This window comes from Sinohyriopsis cumingii, chromosome 8 (genome assembly GCF_028554795.1).
Source record: "Sinohyriopsis cumingii isolate HCF-2022 chromosome 8, ASM2855479v2, whole genome shotgun sequence".
NCBI lineage: Eukaryota > Metazoa > Mollusca > Bivalvia > Unionida > Unionidae > Sinohyriopsis > Sinohyriopsis cumingii.
The window spans coordinates 69,262,616-69,279,751 of record NC_142968.1 but is presented as its reverse complement, the minus strand read 5'-3'; the positions used below and the strand labels follow the sequence as shown (position 1 = coordinate 69,279,751).

Genomic DNA, 17,136 nt, shown 5'->3' with positions numbered 1-17,136 from the left:
CAACATCATTGAGAAAGAGTTCTCTGGTGTCGTTTGTGTTGTCCGAGGCATGTATTTTCACGTGCGTGTTTTGACGACGAGCATCCGCCTGGCTATACTCAAGTGGAACTGGTGCTTTTGGATATTTTGTCTGGTGAGGTTTAGGCACGGTTGGCTAAATATTGTTGCGAAATATTTTCCTGAAACCACGACGAGGTCATCAGGGGTCCACTTTGCAATAAAGTCTCGTAGGAAATCTCAAGAATTGCTTTAAACATTTTTTTGCGTTAGTCATAATTGAAATTTAAATGTATTTTAATTTGTGGGTGTTTCAAAAATCAGCACCAATATCATCAAGAACGTCTTCGGAGCAATCGACGTGATTTCCCAGCCAATCGTGGGGATAACTCTTTTCGTGGCAAACCATGCGAGAAATGTTTTAGTGTTTATTTAGGATCTTTTCAAATCTTATCACATATAATAACACGATGAATGTATTTAGGACGCATTAACTCAGAATCACAAGCGTCACCGCTCCATGAAAAGAAATGATGATATGTTTGTATCGCAAACTGGCTTGTTTTCATGTATATCTTTTGTATGTAAGTTTGTATGTGCCAGCACGATGGTGACCACAAACATGTTTGTTGGTCGAGTGTTGTTACCTCTAGCGCAGGTCAGATATAAGAGATTATATCGCGCGATTGGATCTCTTACCGATGATGCTGATCAATTACGAGCTCGGTCTGGATATTTAACTTGTTCTTTCTTAATTCCCCAGTGACCATATGGAATAAATTGGTAAGATGGTGATATCACACTCATGTGCAGTGAAGTTCCAAATACAACGCGATTAAGACATTTGTGTGACAGGAAGATTAAGAAGACATCAAAAACGTGTTTTATCGAAGTAGAATGAATCCATAGCAATTCTAAGCGTGGAGGTTGGAAATCCATTAACCTTCGATAACAATTTGATGCTTAATTATGCAAGAATATAGATTCTTAAACTAATTTAGGGGACATGTTATCGTTGTAAGAAATTTCATACCCGCTCAGATCGTCATTTATGTGGTCTATACACAAAGGTATCATTGTTGGTCCTGTCCTTGATGAGATATCCATGTTCAGTTTGGCATCTAGCAAGTATGTTACTGAGACCTTAACAATCCAAAGATACCCTCCATTGTAAATCTACATATAATCCGTCATACAGCTCAGACACAGATGTGTGCTCGCTGTGGGTTGAAAACCAAAATTATCTTTTTGGCTAATACAAGATATTTGTGTCAGAAGAGGCCAACTTGTTAGAATATTTTAGAAAGCATAAAACGCAGGAGATTAATGAGGCTCATCCAAGAGCGTTTCTAGACACATCATCTTACTGTGGTGCATTAAAATGACAACAAAAACCACGCAGGTATACCGAACACACTTCAGAAAAAAACTGAAACGACTTAATTTCAGCAAATCCAGTCATGTAAAAATCAGGTAACGACCAACTGATTGAAATTCTAGCAAGTAATTGCGTTGACCAAATCGTTCGAAATATTGATTAAAACCACCTATCGCGAGGAAACTACCAAGGTAAACGTCACCATATCAACGTTAACCACACAAGTGATCCTATAATTCTTATTCCAGAGACAACTATATCATTATTCAATGGCTGAACATCTTCAAGAAAACACTTTAGAATTGATTTACAGTCATTATTTCGCAAATTGAGGTGTCAAAGATGCTTCTCTCAATCTTCCCGTCACTTCTCTGTCAAAACACCAGCTAGCATAGATATTCAGTAACACACTGGGCCACGCAGTTCATCCAGACTGTTGTCATGCGAGCTCGGCTAATTCATCCATACCTTGTATATACAACAGCGGTCACTAGATATGCATGTTAACAGAATACGCCGGTCGAAATGCCAGGCGACGAACTCGCTGAATAAATAATGATCACAATCTTAACGTATTGGGTCGATTTGGTCTGTGACATTTTACTCATAAATATATTTACAGCGGTGATCATTGTGCAGGAGAAGATTAATAATGCAACGCGCAGGTGTATTTTCCATGCGGGATTACAAACAAAATTGTGTTTAGTTATTTCCTTATAGGGTCGTTGCTGTGTATATATTAGATCAATATACCACATCTAATACACGTGGTAATGACGTAACATTCCGACTGATTTTAAGCATCACGACAAAACTCATTCACCTGCAACAGAGGAAGCTTCACACCGTGAGAAACGTTCCGGTCAAAATCAAATTTTAGTTGTAAATGGTTTAGGTTCGTCTTAGGATAGTTGTAGACATTCTTTCTCTTTGTAAAATTTACTGAATTCATGATGACGAAAAATCTTTACGAATAGTTAATAATGATCATTTAGTGGTAAATTTACACAAGACTAGGGACATTTAACGCCAGTAAGCTGAAAATAGTTGTGTTGTGCCCAAAGAGTTGATACATTGTATTAGACTTATTACAATTGATCCCTACGTGGATGATGTTTAAAGGATTCATACCAGACTCTCCATCATAGTTCTCGGTCATAGTAATGCTTGAACAATACAAGTTTTACCACCCATACCAAATACTCATACGGTACATGGAACGGTACCGACAATGTTATTTACATGATCAGCATGTATCCAACTATATTGATTGACAGATTTCTGGCAGCATGATGTTGTCTCTCACATGAGGACTCCCTAACGTTTTATTTTTCTTTAATTTTTATTTTCAATTAAATATAATTGCTATATAGTTTTTCAATGTATAATTTTCGGAACGTGGACTAGAAGCAGCGAGGCGACAATATCGCACAATGTATGTTTTTTTCTGATATTTGCAGTCTCAAGCTAATTTATATTTTAATCAACAAAATTGATTATGGTCAACGGGGGGAAAAAACTTCTAAAAACGCACCCATCCGCTGATCTTTTACAAAATGATCTGAAGTGAGAACTTTGAAATGATTAGACTCTTCTTTTTGGAAATCAGGAAATAAATATATTCTGTTACGATATTTGTTAAAGTAAATTCTTGATAAATGCGCTTTGGGTTCGATTCATAAGGCTCTATCTGCGTTTGAAATGAAATTAAGAGAATTGCAATTAAAACACCAAATGGAAAGCACTATGATTACCTTGAGAAAACTGGAACTAAAAAAGAAATAATGGAAGTCCAAACTTAGAAATCAATAAGCAAATAAAGACATATTCAAACATAGAATGAAAGAAACATATACAACGAGGAGAGAGTCAAATGAAACTGAGGACAGAAGCGAACAAACCCAATTCAGAGAGAGAAAGAGAACAAAAGAAGAGATGATAATGCGCTTTTGAACAAAAGAATTAGAAATGGCTTACAGAAAGCACTGATTTGTTTTACATACAAATTTAAGTTTTGATATTACCAGAAATAACAGGTTGTATCTTCTTCTATCGAATAAGACGAATATCAGTATTTTTCTCATATTAAGGACATTGGTGAACATTTAATAAAGGCCAACAAAGCATTGAACTTGATTTTTTTAAAAGTGTACCTATTGTCGGAGTTCGTGAAGTCAACACTTCACTATCAGCACATGACAGCATTTTGAGCCTATTGCTAAAAATTAGAAATTGTCACGAAAGCAACTGACGCTATTATTGCCAAGGGAACTTATTCACAAATCTCGTAAAGTCTATACTTCATAGTCGGTACAAGAAAAGTACTGATTATGATATAGGTAAGAGACGAGGAGTTGAAGAGTTATGGCTGGCACCAGAGGCTCGCGACAAAGGTTTAGAAATCTTAGGAAAAAGGTTGACAAATTAATGTAGAATTTACTGTTTTAAAAGAACAACTGGGAGGTGGTGCTCAGCCAAGGATGATAAAGTTTATAATAACATTAGAGAACTCATATTAGTTGACAATTGCAACAGTTTCATCCATAGTGATGTCCGTACCTATCGTGATCAGCAATAGACGGAAGATTTAAATGAGGAAATTGTTTCAGCTGACACATTTATTGGTTTGTCTTTTAAAGAAGTCACTTTTGCTCCTAGTATCAATCATGATTTTGTTTACTACTCATTCTTTCTATTATAATCAGGGTGACAAACGAAGCAGAACAAATGATCCAGATAGCTCATATTTGTTTCAGAGGCCTATTAGCAAACCCGAAGCCACAAAGTACCAGTTTTCTATTTTGAGTAAAGAGAAGTCATTCTGAGGAAACCGAGACCAACTGAGGCACCCGCTGGTGTTGAATGGTCTCGAGCTAACAAATTGTTGGTCCTAAATAGTCTAGACAGGAATTTCTTAGTCGATAGCGTGAAACTGTCGCGGCTGGAAATTTGTATGATCGCGATTTATCAGAAAATCTTATATCATGTATGTTTCAGAGACCCATTACCACAAACTAAGCCACAAAGTACCAGTTTTCTATTTTGCGCAAAATGAAGTCATTAAGAGAAAATTGAGGCACCCGCTGGTGACGAGTGGTCCAGAGCTATGAAAATATTGGTCCTAAATAGTATAGACAGGCATTTCTAAGTCGATGTCATGAAACTTCCGCGACAGGACATTTGAGAGCCATTGCAATTTTTCAGAACATCTTAAATCATTTTTTATTGGCCAAAAATTTAATTTATGTTTTAAAATACTGTAAATCGTATGACACGTTTCAAATGGTAGGAAAACAATAAGAAAGTACCCAACGATCATCTACAACCTATTCCTGCATCTTACTAAACATTTAGCAGAATAAAATTAGACTGTGTCTATCCATTACCTAAGACCATTTCAGGCAACCAATACTTGTTGATAATAATGTGTCCACAAGATATCCAAACAAAACTCCATTGATGAATAGTAAGACTAAAGATATTGAAAAAGCTTTGATAAAGTTCATGTTTTATAGGTATTGGTCTTCCCTAATTTGTACAGCATGAAAGAGAGTCAAAGTTTCTGTCTGGACGTGCCCATCACGTGAGGCATGAATTACGCATTAAACTGTTTAAATAGCCTGCATATCACCCTGAATATCAAGGGGTCTTAGAAATATATCATCAGGTTTTGAAGAATATGATTTGCTTCGATGCAGGAAGATTCTGTGATGAGGGTGCTCATTTGCTATTAATTGCTTTTAGGGAATCTGTTTTTATGAAACGCATTAATATTTCTGGAGTTCATCATGTATCATGGTGCCGTAACCAGATACCAGATAACCAGATACTACTTTCAAGCTATATAAATGTCAACAGTACTAACAAAACAGATCAAGTTTCAGTACTACAAAATCGATAGCTGCATTGATACATTGGAAGTGGAAAATGTGTCACCAACTTTGACATTTTGAAACGATTTCGAATTTCGCACATGGAAACGGCAATACAAATTCATGAACATGCATTTTATGATAGTTTTATCGATATAAAATGATACCAACTGTTATTAAAAATACAACATTCATACGACATCTTCCAAATTTTTACTTATCTTCATAAGGATAAGTAATAAGTATATCTATATTGGTGTTTAATTTTTGTTCCACGACTGTACATTCTATATTTAGATAGAGATAGGTTATTTATTCGTTTTACATTCAGCCTGGATAACGAACAAATTAACAAGTTTGGGTTAATTTTCGCAATTAATGGTTGATTACGTCGTCATAGATCATGTGTTTTGTATTTCAATATAGGTCAGATATTATGAAATATGTCAAATGGATGAATCGATATAGAGTGTCTTAATCTACATAACACACCACTTTCGTGCTAGATTATGTTCCTCATAATGCATTATATAAAAGCTCAACGTTTCGGATACTACTAGTTCAAAACCAGTTCACAGTCACCAGAAGTCAGTTCTTAAATGGAACGAAAAGATGTATCACGTGTAAAATGTAGGGAATAATAATAGTTCACTTCACATTCGCCAGAGCTAGCTATTTCACTAAGGGGAACAACAAAATGTATTGAGCGAGACGAGTAAAACATTGCATTGAAACAGCAATGCAATATAAAAACCGATGGGTTTTGTCTGATTGTCTGTCTGTATGTATGCATTTATGTATGTATGTATGTATGTATGTATGTATGTATGTATATGTATGTATATATGTATGTATGTATGTATGTATGTATGTATGTATGCATGCATGCATGCATGCATGCATGTATGTATGTATGTATTGTATGTATGTATGTATGTATGTATGTATGTATGTATGTATGTATGTATGTATGTATGTATGTATGTATGTATGTATGTATGTATGTATGTAGGTGTATTTATTTATTTAATTATGTATTATTTAATTATGTCTATATGTCTCTATATGTATGTCCACACATACATATATTTCATTCACCCACATAAGCATTTATTTCAGTTTGGACCAGTATGACTGGCTCTAATAGTCCCCTAGTGATCGTCACGGCATATTATTACAGCTACGTATCTAAATAATCCAATCAAAATGTTAATATCATGCTACAAGTTATGGCCACAGTCTCAGTTTGTGACAACTGGCAGGCTATCTGGCATGAACATCTGAGGGTGTTAAATTGTGATGAAAAATGTTATTGATTCAGAAAAAAAGACGGAATGATGCAGAGGCTAATTGAATGCAATTTAAAGTTAAATGCATTAGAGGACTTGCTGCTCCGATTTAGAACATCCGAAATTAAGCTCTTCAATAATAATTAAAACATAATTGTTTGTTGATTAAATCATGCTGATAATTTGAATGTCGGTTCCCAAATCAATGTGGTCCATAAATATTAGAGAAAAAGACAACTTTATATTCTAAAAGATTTACAAGTAAATTGAATATCAGATAACTTACGAAGCATGCAATAAAAGTGTACCTGATTAATGGGATACAGAAAAATATCTAGATAATCAACATCTTGATCATATAAAATGAGACTCCCGTGTCTTTATTATGCTAAATTGCTACGACTTTTTGTGACAATAGACTAAGACACACATAATATATATGCAAGTTTCCTGAAATAGAACCAATTCGTATGTACATTAAGCTATTGCAATCAACTGATGAAATCTGCACAGCATCTTTACCCCATATAACTTTGCCTCCTGAAATTTAAAGTTGAAAAGTCTGGCATGAATAAAAGGTACAAAAGGCATAAAACATTTTAGTGTCATAGTGTAGATAACGTGAATCACTAGCTCTAAAGAAGCTATTTTATCAATATATTACAACATAGGTGAAACCGAATTAAAACAGACATTTACGAACAATTCCATATGCGAGTGAAATAAATTAGAATAATTGCAATGGAGGACCCATAATAAAATAAATAATAATGTTTAAATGATGCAATTATTTTGTTTTCATTTAGAAGAGTAGAGTTTTAGAAATTATTTTATTACATTCAAACACCTGGTACATAAAACGTATATTCATGATACCAATATTACATGAACGATTTCGTAGATGACGGTCGTTAAATTAAGATCATGAAGATTAATGTAATTTGGTCATAACCTTGACATGGAAAATGTTCAACTACCTTAAAGATTTCGGTTATCAAAGAACAACCTGCAATTTAATATATAAACCTGCAATTTAATATATAAACCTGCTATTTATTATAAAAACTGCATAAGTAGGGTACAAATCAGGGATTTTCAGTGGAATGATGAATGTTCATCTTAGAAGGAGATTTGTCCGGATTTTCTGTTAGTCATCTTCGTAACAATTGTGTTGAAGTACATGTTTTAACAACATTTTTTTAAAATATATTTTGTTCATAACTACATATAATTGTCTCGTATTTTATCAACAGCATTCTAGCTGCGTACATACATGGTATACAGAAGTTTAGGTAAGAACTTACCTTGTAAAATGTATACAGATGTTCAGCTGTAACCTCGCCTGATATTTAGAAGTTTAACTGTCAACGTAAGTGATAAATATTTCAAATGTGACTTACGTTTTTATTAGAAGGCGAGCATTTTGTCATAACGTGATGTAAAGCAAATTATAAAACATAGCGCGATACGATATTTAAATTCTTCCCTGACGTTAAGGTTACTCTATAACCAATTAGTACCAACAAATAACATTTACATTTGCATTATTAATGCAAAGTGTGTACACTACCATTCACACTGAAGTCTATATTCAGGGCCTTATTTATGCAAATGTCTATTTAATAATAAATATCAAGTGTTCTAAACGATTGTTACAAATCATATATTATTATGCGTGTAGATATGCTTTAAATGTTTTGCATGGGGATAGACAATCAGTGGTAACTATACGAACGTGGCTAATACGTGTATCTATCAAGCAGTAAAAACTATAGCATCGTTCATATTAGAGTACTATCATAAAATTTAAATCTTGAATCACATAGAATACGTCAACAAACGTAAATATAACAGAAATGCATTTTGTTTTTGTCAGCCCAAATCTAAACTCTTTTTTGGTCTTTGTATTTGCAGAATGAGAAATTTATTAGGTAGGAACAGGTTACCATAAATTCAGTCACATGAAGCATATTGGTATAAACAAAACTAGCGCTTACTCTCCATATTATCGTCAACTCCGTTTGATATCTGACAGGTTGATGTAATTTTAAACTGTTAATGAAGAGCACAATAGTAAATAATTAAGAAATAGAAAATGTCAATAAACAGTGGTTCAGCTGAACAGAATAGTGTATAATTGCAGTATATTAGTAAACATGGTTAAAAACATTTAGACATTTAGACTGGTTAATATGCGTTATGTTACACAGAAAACTAGAAATGATTAGTTCATAAAATCAGAAAGGAACTTCGCCTGTATGTATGTGCCAGTCTTGTGTCCATTGACGCACACTTGATTATTAGCAAGAATGTTGACTTTTATTTATTTCGTTACATTTTGTTGCTATGCATAAACGATCTTCACTTTGCTGTAGCCATTTATACAGGATAATATTAAGTTCAATTCTTACATGGTTTTCTTTTACTATACCATTCCAAATACTTTTAATAATTTTGTTCTTAACTTTATAATCAACGGAATTACAATTCTCATCAAAATTGTTCTTAAAAGTAAAATCCATCCTCAAAAAGGTTCGAAACAATATTTGCAGATATATGACACAACGAACACATATAATTTGGAATGTTACTAATTTTGTAAAATAAAACCTGCTTCTTGGTTCAATCAAAGTATGGAAATTTAGTAATATATGGGTAGAAGAAGTACTTATTACTGTTATACCTCTCTAAATAATTAATTTCCACATGATATTATCTCTTTGAGGATGATTCTACAGCCTTATAGCAAGTATAACCTAACAGTGCAACACTAGGTTTGCTGATATTACTCATGTGAAAATCAAAGATATTAACATGTTATTTATGTCATATTAACGCATCAATTATGTTTACAACGAAATTCATTATTCCTATTTTGTACCAGTTATCCAATCCTTGATATTCAACACATTCTTAATGAAATTATTTATTCATAAATTTAATGTTTGAACCTACTGCTTACATTTTGCCCCATAGAATTTACAAGCATAACATTGGTGGGGTTCATCCCTTTTGTGATTGTAGCATGTTCCCTTTATGTTCTTGCAGTACACAAATGACCTAGTTTTGATATATGCTTAAACATGTAAACAAACATGTATAAAAAAATTCTTTTGACATTTCATTAAAATAAATTTTGTTGCCAAATTTCGAAACGAAAAATGTCTTTTAATATGCGAAGTGAATGCAGCAACAGCGGGTTTGTTCAATTAGGCCACGTAGCGATTTCTTTTTAATTCCAAATTTACGTAATTGCATATGTGAACATATTGATATTGTAATGCTTCTACTATATTCATGGTATTCCATATTAGTGATTCATTGTATCATTCGACCAGTGTAAGTTAACGTATAAGGGGAATTTGTTCCTAACATACTTCATACGTTTTGACAATTGAAAGTCTGAATAACTGGGGTTTCTTTTACGAAATAATGTGTTAGTAATTTTAACCGAAATGAATCCAAAGTCATAGAAGCACATTAGACCGTCATGTCAGAAAGACAGAAACATGCGTTTTATGGAACCCTTCATAAGGTAATCCTCTGTAGATAGTGAAATATGTTATCAGTAAGACATCGAATTCCGGTTTTACATAGATGTGATATAGACTACAGGGAACGCCGTAAGTTGGCCATCAATGGCTTACCGATTTAGTAGAAGCTTCCAATTTAGCTTCGTAGAATCTAGATTACAATTATGTTTGTATGTGCCATTGGTGTGTTTTAACACTTGGTTTCGTGGTTCCCCTGACACTTAAATCATGCGCTCAGCCAGTACGAACTTTAAACATCGTATTGAAATAAAGTAGTCTACATCCAATACGATGGCGAAAAAGCAGCAGCACTGTTTAATAGAAACCTTTCAGAAACAATTGAAAAATTGAACATTTATTGTGTTCACACTGAAACCAAAACAGCATTGTAAAATGATTCAAAGAACCTTGACAACTTATGTGAAAATAATTGACACATGAACATACTCAGCAATACATCAACATGTTACCACATCTAGTGAAAGCTTAAAGTTAATCTTACCGTCACATGAACAATGTAGCAATAGTGGCTTTCTATTTCAGAGAAATGGTTCTAACTAATTAAATACGCAGTAGAGAAACGTTTTACATTATCAGATAACTTGAACAATATCACACGTAATTCATTCAGTATGCACGCTACAAAAAAAGAGTTTAAATTAGTTAAAAGGGCTATCTGATTGCAAAATTATATGTTGCTTTGTGAATTTAATGGCTTGACGTCAAGAAAGGAAACAATTCTTTTTAATATTATCACTTTTCTCATGACACAATTTCGTCAACTTTGCAGTCCCAATCGGAATGAAAGCTGTAACATATATCAACGCCCAGTGTCATCACATAGATAGATACTCCATCTATCATTATACTTATCCATGTATCAACTGTTGGATATATATTTTATTCCAACTATTCAACTCGATAATTCAGCAACATAAATCTTTCATTTGTTCTGGTTAGTCACATCATCTGAGACGACGACATGTCATTTACGTATAATTGCATTATCGATTCAACATCCATGGTTTATAGTATGTTTAGTTACCGACATACAGGCAGTTAACATGATGTTAGACAAATGCTCAGACGTATAGAATGAGATAGTGGGTGGCCGCCATGAACGTGATTAGTGTGATTGTGTTCTTCGCTGAAATAATGAAGTCCTAAATAATTTTTAATCCACTAGGATCCTGAATCTTGCAGTAAGTACATTTATACACCGTCTAACAAGACTCATTTAGACCTTGTATATGTACTCGTACGTACTGGTTCGTGTTTAATGTAACCCTACTGAATATGTTTTTTTTCATTCAGTTTTATATTAAGTGGTTTATTTTAACTGAAGTAATAATAACAGTTAGCTTGACTTACAGATGATAAATCGTGTAATAACATCGATGCCATGGTATTATTATATCATTAATTACAAAAGGGCAACACCGATGCTAATATTAATTAAATATGTGAATATGAAGTCAGGACCCCTGCTTCAGTAAGAAATGAACAATACAAATCCACAATGTTTCTAACTCGATGATGATGGAATGCATAAATGTATTTGCCGAAGCTCTTTGCTTCATAGGAGGTTCCAAGCATTTCTTGTAGACGAATCCACGAATTTGCATACACGTGTGTCTATGTTCACAACATTCTTTGTCTTCTGCGCACGTGCCCCAATAGGGAGCACAGCAGACATGGGTTTGATCACTACATTCTAGTCTGTAGTCACAATGGTAGCTAAAAAGACAGGGTCCACCAATGCGGCTTTTTGTGCATCTTGGGTTCGTACCGGGGTGTTTTTGTTCACATGATGCACTACAGCATTCTTCGTCTTGTATACATCCTTCGTTGGACCATTTGCATCGATGGTCTGAAAAAGAATACAAATGTCCACACATTCAAGCATATTTTACATCGAAATCATTGATCAATACAGGTTTCGTTATTTAAAAAAAAGAAGTGAAAAGAAAATGGTCAGTAACGTAACTATAAAAATACTCACATGTCTGATAAGCAACTGACTTTGCAGTGACAAGCAGCTTCCTTGCCCTCATTATATAAAACATAAAGCCACAATAACAATTATCTTGTCATTAAAGTGTATCAATGCAAATGATGACAATTCTCTTGTCATTTGAATGTATCAATACAAATGAGGGACAATCATCTTGGCAATACAAATTTCAAAACATTCAAACATATTTTTCATCGAAATCATTGATCAATACAGTTTTCTTTATAAAAAAAGAAGTGAAAAGAAAATAGTAATGTAACTATAAAAATACTCACATGTCTGATAAGCAACTGACTTTGCAGTCACAAGCAGCTTCCTTGCCATCATAATATAAAAAAAGCCACAATAACGATTATCTTGTCATTAAAGTGTATCAATACAATTGATGACAATTCTCTTTTCATTTGAATGTATCAATACAAATGAGGACAATACTCTTGGCATTAGAGTGTATCAATACAAATGAGGACAATTATCTTGTCATTAAGGTGTATCAGTTTATCAAACTGATACAATACACCAAACCTCAACGATACATCCTGATTAGAGACAGTTCAGTTTCGTATGTAATTTCATACAATATTCGTGCATAGAGCTCGTGTTATAGTTTCACAAAGATATCATACGATTATTTATAATGGCTGTCTTAATATCCTTCATAGCCCATGTACAGACTAAACAACAGGAATTTCAGTGAGCACGCAAATCCATTAAAACATTAGCGGGCATACTTCTGTGCATTCAGATTTTGTCACTTTAATCAATCCACTATGTACACGGTAATGTGAACATAGCGTGTACATGTAACGATCAAGGCTGCCGTTATATGCAAATAATTCAGTTGCAACGCTTCTAATACCGAACCCAATCTCAAACAATGACGTTTATGCTACATTTATTGCCGCTCTGGAATCCAGTCTAATACAGTTTTTATTTTTACACACAAAGGATTCGACATCATGATTTTGAACATTGGACATTCAGATTCTAAGCGTTGGGTTTGAATACTAGACATTTACATTCCAAACGTTTTGAATATCAATCCTGGTTATATAGATTCACGCAAATATAAATCTGAATCCGAAATATTTACATACCAAACTTGATAAATATGAACCCGACACATATATATTCAAACATTGATGAATCTGAAGGCTAGACATTTATATTAAAACTATGCAATTAAGATGCGTCTGACCGATGATAAACTTGATGTTTAAGGACTGCGTGAAACAATTTTAACCACACATTTGGATTGCAAATAGATCATGTATATTATGTCAATTGCAGAATATTTACCCTCTATGATATAAGTGATAATTAAACGAATTTAAATATCTACCCATCATAGTATGTCTGTCATAATTTGTATAGTTTCCTAGTTTCCCTGCCCATTTACCTAATGACACCTTTTAGTTTTGACGCGAACATGTATTGATATTAAATTAACTCTAGATATAATATGTGTTGAAAGCTTTAATATACATTATATCATATGCAATATAATAACAAATAATCTAACCTCATGCAGCTATTTCATCAACGTCAGCTTAATTCATCCCTAACATGAATTACATCTAATTTTTCCACTATCATAAATAATCTTTTCTCTGATCCAGAATAATTTAGGATTGATTTTTGACATCTGTAACAATTAATGACAATTCAAAAGGTATATTATTAAGAACATTTAGTCAAAAAAAGTACAAAAATGCGCACAAAGTATCGCATGCGACCTTTCGTCTAATTGGTTGCAATGACAGTCTTTTGCAACTTTAACTTGCCAATGGTTTGTCTGCCTTAACGTCTATAAATGACAAATTCAATGGCTTTAATACAAGCACTAAGCCTTTAATCATATTTTAAACACACATCCTCCTGTCAAACTTAACGTATGAAATATTGCTCAAGCATTAATTTTTATTTGATAGCCTTTACTGTTTTGCGTGCAGAATCCTCGCATTAGAATGTGGCAATAATCCAATATAAGAATATAACTGTCCTACACCGGCGTTCTAAACTGGAAACCATGACCATCCACGTGGAATATGACAACAACGCTAATAATCACCCCAATATGTACCTTAGTGATTAAATATTGAATTACAATTATGCTTCATTTTGTCTTTGTTTACATTTCTACGCATATCATCATGGAATCTTCGTCCGAAAATGACAATGAAACATTAAAATCTTTTAAAAATAAATATGCACCTGCTAATACCTACTCGTGTGTATTATTAATATTCGAAAAACTGGTATAGTGTGTTCTCGACTTGAATCACCAAAAATGTAATGGCACTGCTGAATTATGTTCAAAGTACTTACAGTTGTATGCGTATGTTGTTAAGAATATATCACATGTTAGTACACCATATATATATATATATATATATATATATATATATATATATATATATATATATATATATATATATATATATATATATATATATATATATATATATATATATACAATAAACATATTCCGCCAATTTAAGTCTTCTGACAGACAATTACCTATTGATGTTAATTATGTTGAAATATACAATATCACGCCCCTACACATGCCAAAGAATCATGACAACATTTGCATTCTAAGTGTCCAGCTAATGCTATTAATTTTTTCCTGTTTTATTTGTGTTTAATTTCTATGTTTCGAGCGATGATTTGTGTCTTGCCTACATTGCTCTGTGTGTTTATTATATTGTGTGTTTCCTGGAGAATAATAAATCATTTATTATTCCTTATATAGAGACATTGATGTGTAAGGTGCAGCTTGGCTTATGGCCAAATATGTAGTCTCTGGAATCGTACACAAAATTAAAATGTCATAGATCTGCTTCAGAAGTTCTGTTAGTAATGATTAAAACGCGTGAGTCATGCAGTATCTTTAATCGATTACAGGGATAATTTTGTTGTCTAATTATGGTCATTATGGAGTAAATACAAGTTGTATATAGCATTAATATGTATTTCTGAATAGTCGCATGCTTCTATTATCATTTTAATTAAACCAATAACATAAATTTTACTTTGACTGGTTATGGTTTGTTTTTTTTATTGATTTTTATGTTTTGCTTCTCTTCTCTTTTTCTGGCATGTGAAAGTGGCAGTCATTACGAGTTATATCATAAGAGATTTAGTTACTTGTGATGAAGGTAGAAAATATCTTCTAAAACGTATCTGCTATATTTGGTAACCACGTTTAGAAAAGATTTGTTTTCTTTAAACACGTTTTAAAAGCACATACTTTTCATTACGAAACTTGATCCATGATGTTAGCGGCAGATAATAATAGCATTTATATCTTGGTAAATTGTACCATGGCGTCAATGAAGAATCTTGTCTTATTCCTGTCATGTATATGCATATTTACAAATTTATTGTGATCAATGAACATTTAATATTCTATTGCGCATTGAAGGGTTAATATGCAGACATGTAGTCAAAAACGACAAATGTGTTTCCTGTCAGATATTTAAAACCGCAAAGAAATGAATTTCTTTTTTAAGTTCGAGCTTAATAATATGAGAATGTATCTATACATTTGTTTAAACCAAACAGAGAGAATGTTTAATTATGCGGGCTGTCGTGTAGTAAAGAGACCTATTAAAAAGGTCATCTTATTCTGAAATAGTATTTTGCACAGGATTTATATGTTTAAGTTCAAACCTACAAAGCATAATAATGACCTTAGAACACTTTAATGTCAATAACGTTTCAGAGATGAGAATATTCAAAACAATTTGTAATAATAAATATTTTGTTACATAAATGTTTCCGAATATTTGGGACCTCATACATTCCGTTTCTTGCGTGCGTGTCCTTATATGGCTCTAAAGTATGAATTAAAATATATTTGAACTGCCACTCTTTGGACAGTGAGCAGATTTAATACTGGAAAGAGAAATGCATCTTTATTGAAATAGTTATACATACCTCTTGTCACTCTGTACACAGTGTTTTTACATCACATGAACAAATATTTGCTATTTGAAAATGACGGGGAAATATTCTAATCGAAAAGCATTTTCAAAAACAAAATTCACATTATTCTGTAAACAATTCTTGAAACAGTTACTTGACTTTCACAATTTGTTATCTCGGAAACTTTGTTCCATTTGCTAGAGAGGAATAATATTCCCAGCAACTGTTATGATAAATGCAGAGAGCAAAGCTTTTTTTAAACTCAATATTACACGCAAGATTCGTCATTAGCCTGACATGTAAACAGCTTTGAAAAGGATTTGCAATGTCGTAAATGGCTGTATACTGAGGTTAGCGGAGAGTCATTCAAGTTCATGCAGGCCATGGTGTATCAAAAGAATTAATTGTTATCCCAACGGTTTGTTACGAAAAGCAATGATCAATGGTTATTACCAATCCGTCTCTCCATGCAAAAGTATTCACCTGCTTGCTTGTGTATGTCACATTTGGTTCCTGAATACATAGGGGATTAATTTGATTTTTTTTTCTAGACTTGTTACGGATTATGCCAACAAAGAAAACGTTCTGACCACTTGATATAAAATGACAATCATAGAATTGACGTTAAGCAATGAAATTAGATATTTATAATTGGAGTTACGCAACAAAAGAAACCCGCGTTACTACAGGAAAGGTCTATCTGTGTGACCTACTTCCCCTCGATGAGGAGGGACAGACTAATGCTGCAACAATGAAATATTGTAAACTATACACAAGTCATTACGTTTATGAAAACTAGATCACTGCGACTGATATTTCCTTACCATTGTTCTCACTAGATTGACAAACGTCCGACACTGGTGTTAACTTCCAAATACCTCTTTCATCCATGACGATCTATCAATGTGACTTGTTTCCTCTTGGGGTGGTCCCAAATAAAGAAACATGCCCACGCTTAATGATGAAATAATGCAAACAATATCCCAATAAAATTCAAAGAGAACATCATGCATAAAGTTACAGAAAGTGACAGGAAAGCAAAAATGTTTACACAGGGCTTGACCTCTGAAGGACAAGTATTAAACCGAAAGTACATGATATATTGAAAGTTATCTTCTGCACT

General features: G+C 33.2%; 1 protein-coding gene across 2 annotated transcripts in view; it reads right to left on the bottom strand.

The window, feature by feature from the left end:
• Positions 1–10,408: 10,408 nt before the first annotated feature.
• LOC149793767 (uncharacterized) overlaps positions 10,409–17,136 on the bottom strand; it is a 96,151-nt gene continuing 89,423 nt past the window's right edge. For both annotated transcript variants that reach the window (XM_089967755.1, XM_089967754.1), the window contains exon 4: positions 10,409–11,939. In XM_089967755.1, coding sequence (XP_089823881.1) covers positions 11,545–11,939 — 395 coding nt within the window. In that variant the 3' untranslated portion in view covers positions 10,409–11,544. The remainder of the gene's footprint in view (positions 11,940–17,136) is intronic.